Source organism: Copadichromis virginalis, linkage group LG12, assembly GCF_057382275.1.
Source record: "Copadichromis virginalis isolate Kocher_CV1m ecotype Utaka linkage group LG12, C_Virginalis_male_GT1.1, whole genome shotgun sequence".
Classification (NCBI taxonomy): domain Eukaryota; kingdom Metazoa; phylum Chordata; class Actinopteri; order Cichliformes; family Cichlidae; genus Copadichromis; species Copadichromis virginalis.
Window position 1 is genome coordinate 21,804,827 of NC_140629.1, and position 8,635 is coordinate 21,813,461.

The 8,635-nt window shown below is 41.9% G+C and overlaps 1 protein-coding gene across 1 annotated transcript; it reads left to right on the forward strand.

Annotated features, from left to right (window-relative positions):
• The first annotated feature begins 1,307 nt into the window (after positions 1-1,307).
• On the forward strand, positions 1,308-3,259 carry LOC146696979 (polyubiquitin-like). Its single transcript, XM_085474161.1, has 2 exons — positions 1,308-2,444; positions 2,525-3,259. Exon 2 carries the CDS (start codon positions 2,537-2,539, stop codon positions 3,008-3,010), a length of 474 nt encoding a protein of 157 aa, XP_085330287.1. The 5' UTR covers positions 1,308-2,444; positions 2,525-2,536; the 3' UTR covers positions 3,011-3,259.
• Positions 3,260-8,635: the final 5,376 nt, after the last annotated feature.

The following is an 8,635-nucleotide window of genomic DNA, read 5'->3' on the forward strand; positions in this document are numbered from 1 at the left end:
AGTAGACTCAAATCAGTTTTATTTTCACAGTGTGTGTGTGTGTGTGTGTGTGTGTGTGTGTGTGTGTGTGTGTGTGTGTGTGTGTGTCTCAGTGCACATATACAGTCAGAAGTTTTCTCCAGTATTGAAATAATCCGCAACACATCCAGTAGAATAAAGCGAAAAGGAAATGTTCATAAATAGTTTTTATGAACATTCGGAATCATACTTTATTTGATTCCGAGTTACCAAAAGAGAGATCTGAAAAAAAAATCGGGATTTCCATATTTCTTAACCTAACACGCCCTTTGTAGGTTGCTCGTAAACACGTGTTTTGTTTTGTTTTGTTTATAAAGAAGGATAGTCTCTGATCAAAATACCAAAAGCACCATAGCACTGCGTGATGTTTGGACACTAGAAACCGAAAGTTATTACATCAGAGTTCAAAAACGAATCTTAAGTGAGTGGGCGGGCGCTGATCAGCTGTTGTGTGAGCATCATTGTTTACCTAAAGATTTCCGACGTTTGTTTTGCCTCGATAAGCCATCGCAAGGTAGGAAGCTGGGCGAGCCTGCGAGAAATAACAGAAAACTCTTTTTTTCGGGTGTAATTTAAAGAACTATTTTTTAATTCTTTCAGACTACAGTCAAAATGAATATAACTATCACTATGGTGGGTGAGTTCCTTAACCTGAGGGTGAACCCACAGGACACAGTTGAATCTCTGAAAATAAAAATCTACGAGAAACTGGCAGTCGACCCTCAGACTTAGTGGATAAACCTGTTTGGTCAGGTGTCAAGGGGTTGTTTTGATCAACCTCCACACGATCATTTGACGAGCATATGACGCATATGGGGGTTTCCAAAACAGCGCCCCTACAGGTGGCAGGACGCAACTCCACGCGATTTCGTCAGATTTGAAATATATATAATTCCATATTTAAAATGTTATAGCAGCATTTTTTTGTAGTTGCTTTAGTCTTTTATTTTTTATTGTTGACAGGCAACAGAGAGAGAAACAGGAAGATAAAGACTGACCATCCAATTTACTAGGTACATCTGTTCAGCTGCTTATAAACAAAAATATCTGAACTTCCGATCACAAGCTGCATATAGGTGCATTTAAATATGTAGGTAGGGCCAGTAACGCCTGCTGAAGTTGAAACCGAACATCAGAATGGGGAAGAAATGTGATCTACGTTTGTTGCTGTTAGGTGGTATGCAGCCAAGGTGCAGGAGGTGTCAGTCCTGTCAGCTGAGAACAGGAACCTGATCATAGTTCACACAGGCTCAGCAACACTGGAGTTTTTTTGGACAACTGGTCTGAATCTCGATGTCTGCTGTGATATTCAGCCGGTAAAGTCAGGATTGGCATAAATATGAAAGCATGGCTCCAACCCGTCTAGTGTGAAGGGTTGAGAGTGGTGGTGATGTAATGGTAAGGGTTTTTTTCACTTTGAGACCCTCATTTCTACCGAGGATCATTTCGTCACCGCATTGTTGGTCACCATGACAATCCCTTATCACAGTGCACCCATCTCTGTTCTGCCCTTTCTGTTTTGTTTCCCTGTAAATCATGTCTAAAAAAGTACAGTCAACTAAAATTAGACCGATTTTTTCCTGGTAATCCTGTCAGCAGCTGTTTCCCAGCTGTTCATCCCCCACTTAGTGGATAAACCTGTTTGGTCAGGTATCAAGGGGTTGTTTTGATCAACCTCCAAACGATCATTTGACGAGCATATGACGCATATGGGGGTTTCCAAAACAGCGCCCCTACAGGTGGCAGGACGCAACTCCACATGATATCGTCAGATGGCAAATAAACAGCATTTCACTTTAAAGGGCTCTTTGCTTGGCATGCCAACGAATTTTAAACGTATTTCGTGATATCTAACGCAATTTGTTCTCCACAGAGTCCACAGTGTGATGTGTGTGCCCGCACACATAACCAACAGTATTACCTTTAAAACACAAATGAATAACTATTGTTGCCATTACTGAAGTCACTTCTTTGATTACTGAAGTCACTTCTTTGTTTCCCAGTTCAGCACAGAATTATTTTTAAAATCCTTCAGTGGTTTTGACCCCCAATACATCTATTATAGGCCTACCCAGGTGACCAGATGCCCCTCTTTATGTGGGTTTGTACAGCATTTCTATTCCTTGTCCCACTTTTTGAGACAATGTCCCGCACTTAGACTGACTCCACAGGCCAGGCATTTTTCTTAAGTCTAGATTTTGTGAAGGAAAGGCTTTTTAATTACAGCATTAGAGCCAAGTCATGCTTAGACAATAGAAACTGAAAGTTGTTATGGCAGAGAGGGAAAACGAACCTTAGGTGAGTGTGACGGTGTGGATCAGCTGAGGCAGAGTGTATATAAAGGCTGAGCCCTTCAACTTAGCTGCTGCTCGAGCATCATTTACGTTTCCACGTTTGAAGACTTGAAGTGAAAACGTCATCACAAGGTAGGAAGCTGATAAAGAACTGAAAAGTCATTTTTCCCCAGTGTGTGTGTTTTCTAATGGACTATTTTGAATTCTTTCAGACTACAACCAACATGGATATAACTATTAACATGCTGGGTGAGTCCCACACTCTGACCGTGAACCCAGAGGACACAGTTGGCTCTCTGAAAATAAAAATCTACAAGAAACTGGAAGTCAACCCTCAGACGCAGAAACTGGTTTTCATAAACGGCCAGAAGACCCCTCTCAACGATGACTCCAAACCCATCAGCTACTACGGCTTACAGCACGGCTCCCAGGTGTCCCTGCTGGTCACCGAGCCTCCTCCGCCTGCTCCCATCCAGGTGTTCCTCAGAAATGAAAAGGGACACTCCAGCACCTATGACATCAGGCTCGACGAGACTGTGAGCAACTTCAAGAACAGAGTCGAGGGGAGAGAGAGGGTGCCAGCGAGCCAGCAGAGGCTCATTCATGAAGGCCGGGAGATGCAGGGTGGCAAACTGGAGGACTACAACGTCAGAAACCACAGCACCATCTACATGTTTTTCCGTCTGAGAGGAGGCTGAGGACACTTTAACATGATTCATACACCAGAAAAAAAATGTATACTATAGAATCTTAATAAGTTTGACTAATCTTGTATTTATTTTTTTATTCACTGTTCTCATTATGTGTTGTGTAACAAGTTAGCAAATCTGTGTTTTCATTTGGCACAACGAACAACTGTAATTCATACAAATCAGCATTTTATGGACTCTGTCATGACAAATACATGTTACCTGCACTGATTACAGAGAATAAAGTTTCCAATAGAAGTTTTTCTCTCTTTGCATTTCCTGTGTCCGTGACAGCTCAAGAAGGGAGGAAGGGGGACTGTCATTCTTAAAGTTTATGAGACTCTCAGTCATATAAACTAATGTATTTTATTAGATAAATTTTAAAATATATATAATTCCAGTCAAGTATTTAAAATGTTATAGCAGCATTTTTATTTATTTATTTATTTATTTTTTTGTAGTTGCTTTAGTCTTTTATTTTTTATTGTTGACAGGCAACAGAGAGAGAAACAGGAAGATAAAGACTGACTATCCAATTTACTAGGTGCATCTGTTCAGCTGCTTATAAACAAAAATATCTGAACTTCCGATCACAAGCTGCATATAGGTGCATTTAAATATGTAGGTAGGGCCAGTAACGCCTGCTGAAGTTGAAACCGAACATCAGAATGGGGAAGAAAGGTGATCTACGTTTGTTGCTGTTAGGTGGTATGCAGCCGAGGTGCAGGAGGTGTCAGTCCTGTCAGCTGAGAACAGGAACCTGATCATAGTTCACACAGGCTCAGCAACACTGGAGTTTTTATTGGACAACTGGTCTGAATCTCGATGTCTGCTGTGATATTCAGCTGGTAAAGTCAGGATTGGCATAAATATGAAAGCATGGCTCCAACCCGTCTAGTGTGAAGGGTTGAGAGTGGTGGTGATGCAATGGTAAGGTGTTTTTTTTTTGGGGGGGGGGGGTTGTGCCTGTCCCGTTTGGCTCTTTTGCCATCAGAATTGTCGTCTAAAGGCAAAGAAAGATGCCCAACGGATTTACTTTACCAAATTGACCATCCCAGCCTTGCCGTAATGGTCCATTTGATTCACCTTTTATTGTTTATTTTATTTTCGCTTACTGAATACGGGACAGACTTGACTGGAGGAAAGAAGGGGAGAAAGAAAGAGGGAAAGAGAAACAGCTGAGAAGAGGGACGGGGGAGAAGGGCAAAAAACAAAAACCAACAGAATGAGCAGAAAAAAAAAAGAAAAAAAGAAAAAAAATGCATATATCAATCACCTGGGTCACCTGCTGAGAAAGAAAAAAGAAAACAAGCAGAACAGAACAAGAGTAATAGAATAAACAACATCACAATGATATATGGGAATATGACAGTAAATACTAAATATTAAACATTATTGTGCAGCACATAAGATCAACAGAACACAGTGTGCTTTGAGGTAGGAGCCAAAAAGGGTGTAGTTTGTGGGTGTGATCACCCGTGTGTACACCTGTGAGCATGGACGCGCTTGTTTTTTTTTTTTTTAAAGGTTCCTTCATGTAATGATCTGCTAGAGGGTGTGGGGGGGCCACAGCCCCGTCCTCCAGGGCATGAAGCAGGTATGGAGGAGATCAAAACTCCAGACATCCAGAGGCCCCCAGAACACAAGAGACCAAGGAAGACCAACAGAGGGGCAGCCGTGCCACTGTCCCAGAAAGAGCTGAGGAGAGTCCCAGATGAGGGCTCACTCAGCAGCCGTGGAGCAGAAGCCAGGGGGGGTTGCAGTGACGCGCCCGTGAGCTCCGCCGGCAGCCAGCCGTGCCTGAGTGACCGAGCCCCAGGCCAAGAGGCCGGGGGAACCCCACCTCCGAAGTGGCCCGAGCGAGCCCCAGGCTCCAGGCCCCGATAAGCGGCCGCCAAGGAGTGAGCCGGTGTGTACCTGGACGCCCACCCCCGGACACAAAGAACCACCAACGCACCGATGTCTGAGGGAGTCCGCCACTGGCAGGGGAAGTGGTGGTAGGGGGAGATAGGCCTCCAAACCTTGGAGGGCCTGAGATGTCCCCAGAGAAGTGGCGTCTGACACCCAACCTGACATATAGACACAGACATACAGGCACACACAGATACAAACATCCATTCCCACCCTTTTTTTTTTTTCTTAGCACACTTTGAGACCCTTATTTCTACCGAGGATCATTTCGTTACCGCATTGTTGGTCATCATGACAATTCCTTATCACAGTGCACCCATCTCTGTTCTGCCCTTTCTGTTTTGTTTCCCTGTAAATCATGTCTAAAAAAGTACAGTCAACTAAAATTAGACCGATTTTTTCCTGGTAATCCTGTCAGCAGCTGTTTCCCAGCTGTTCATCCCCCACTTAGTGGATAAACCTGTTTGGTCAGGTATCAAGGGGTTGTTTTGATCAACCTCCAAACGATCATTTGACGAGCATATGACGCATATGGGGGTTTCCAAAACAGCGCCCCTACAGGTGGCAGGACGCAACTCCACATGATATCGTCAGATGGCAAATAAACAGCGTTTCACTTTAAAGGGCTCTTTGCTCGGCATGCCAACGAATTTTAAACGTATTTCGTGATATCTAACGCAATTTGTTCTCCACAGAGTCCACAGTGTGATGTGTGTTCCCGCACACATAACCAACAGTATTACCTTTAAAACACAAATGAATAACTATTGTTGCCATTACTGAAGTCACTTCTTTGTTTCCCAGTTCAGCACAGAATTATTTTTAAAATCCTTCAGTGGTTTTGACTCCAATACATCTATTATAGGCCTACCCAGGTGACCAGATGCCCCTCTTTATGTGGGTTTGTACAGCATTTCTATTCCTTGTCCCACTTTTTAAGACAATGTCCCGCACTTAGACTGACTCGAGTCAGTCTAAGTGCGGGACGCCTGGACTGCCGTCTGTGGTCTTCAGCATGATCACAATGTGTTATTTATGTATTTTGACTGGCTTACAATGACAGGACAGTAAGCATTATCAGTGCACATGCAATAACCAAAACCGGTTGGAAAATCCCCTGGAATTAACAGCAATCGAGAATGAATTGCTTTCTTCTCTGTGTTATTATGATGTGTGTTACACCCCGGCCTAGGCAACCGGGGTGCAACGCAGGAAAATAAAAATAAGGCAAAAACACACGAGAAAAAACTAATACGGGCTTCCACAAAAATAATCCCAAAACGACATTTAAAGCAAGATACGACATTTATTTACATCACCAAACACAAGGCGCCAAACTATTTACAACGCGGGGGGGGGGGGAGATCGCGACCATGACATACAGAAACACAGGGCTTAAATACATAGAAGGAGCAATTAGGGAATGGACCACAGGAGGGAAACACAGCTGGGGCAAATTAGACCTGACGAGACAAGGAAACGTAAACTGAACACTAAGATAACACAGACTTTCAAAGTAAAACAGGAAACACATAACAGTCACGCCAAAACAAAACGCCTAAAACAATACACTGCCAACGCCGAACCGTAACATGTGCAAAGACTAGCCATAAAAGGAGTCTTTTAGGTTGCCCCGATGAGACGATGTAATTGTTTTACTTTTATACTGGTAAAATGTGAAGGATTATTCATACCACTGTACTAGTCATTTACAGACATGCAAGAAATTAAATGCATACCCTGAACTCTTGACCCGTACACGAAGAGATATTGTTGCACTTTGCTGCCATGCTAGGGTCCACTTGTCAAAGGTCAAAGAGTTGTAAAATCATGACAAAGATGCTATGAGAGATTATGTTTGTCCTGTGACTAAATATTTGAAGATGGGTCACTGAATAGTTCATTATGAAAATGTTGTGATCATATACCTTTCACAGTCACTCGACCTCAACCAAGACTATTTGGGGGAAATTTGACTGTCATAACATATAGATAATAGCTTTGTTATTGTTTCCGAATCAATTCTAGGAAACACTGAAGCTGTTGCAGAGGCATGTGTTGTACAAATACTTCAAAAACTTGTGTTTGCCACCTGCATGTACACATTGCTTCTGTGGTTCCGGTCTGTGTTGTGTTTTGTTATGGAAATTTTAACAATAACCTGCAACACACCCAGTGAGCTTGATATGAAGTGGGTTTAATAAACACATTGCAATGTGGAGAGAGCATCCCAGTGAAACACTAGGATCATCCCACTATCTGTTTAACGTCTCCCATTACAATGGCCTCACTGTGTTAACATTCCACATGCATGTAAACTGGTGATGGGAGTGCTCGTAAAGTGAGAAAGTGATATTACTATAACTAATGTGATATGATTAAACATGTGATTAATACAAGAGAAAAGAAATTTGCCTCCACAGTTTCTATACAGTTTTGTCTTCTGAGCCTGTTGGCAGAGAATGCTATTTGTGTGCAACTTAATAAAAACATATCAAACATATTTCTCTTTCAATAGATTTTATTTATTTATACTTGCATGTTTTGTCAGTGCCCTTACGATTATTGTGGTGCTGATTCAAAGAAGACCAGTAAGTCTAAGGCAGATTAAAGCCCAACTTAGGCATTCATTAAGTGAATCCACAACTCACTGTTACTATAACACAGGACACTTTATTAAAGTGGATGAAACAGGAATACAGGAAAACAGCACTGCAGGGCAGTCAATCAGTGAACTTGATTATGAATCCAATGCGAGGGGCTTTACATAATCAACTGTGTACAAAAAGTCAATAGTGCCTGTCAGGTACGCTGGAATCATACACGTTACCAACAACAGTATCATTGTGAATGTTACACACTTAAAGAAAGTTTACGATGAGCAGCATTTACTGACAATAGCCATACACAGGTAAATGTGTAGTAAATGGTAGTGCAGTAAATCTGCCTAGTACGATATTAAATACACGATACACTTACGACTTCATATATGTCACATCGTTTGTAACGAGCCACGGAAAGCACCACCGGGCACTGCAGACGTGAAGGCGCGTGGATACCGTCTGTGCCTGAGTGAAGGCAGCGACTCGGTTGAGCAGCTCCTGTGGAGGTTTGGTGAAGACCATACTTCTCACCCGGCCTGCTGACGATGTGCAGGGGCATCTGGATTTATAACACGAATTGCTAGTGTCGCCGTCATCAGGTGTAGCCATTTGAAAACACTAGAAATGGGCGTAATGCATTAGATGCTGGCTACCGCGCAGCTAACATTTACCCTAAAGTAGGGCTGCTCAATTATGGCAAAAATGATAATCACGATTATTTTCACTGAAATTGAGATCTCGATTATTTGACGATATTTATTTAACCCTTTAAGACCTACCATAGAACCAAGTCCGCCAGAGCTTATATTATTTTTTTTACATGCTGTAGTGCCAATTTTGGGAGCATTTCAAGTTGCTATACATCAATACAACTGTTATAGGCCATGTTTTAATAATATGTCTGCATTAAGTCCATAGTAATTACATTAATTGCAAAAAAGTGCAATAGACTACAAAAAAATTGAAAATCGTTTTTGTTTTTTTTACATATATTTCTGCTTGGGGAAATTTAAGAGGCTTATCCTTCAAAACTTTAAATACAAAAAAGTTGCAAAAAATAGTTTACAACAACAGGAAATTTATTTTGAGTGTCTTCATAGTTTTATTTTAGAGATACAGC

Excerpts from the sequence above, each read along its gene's own strand:
- LOC146696979 (XM_085474161.1), top strand. The coding sequence starts at position 2,537 with ATGGATATAACTATTAACATGCTGGGTGAGTCCCACACTCTGACCGTG.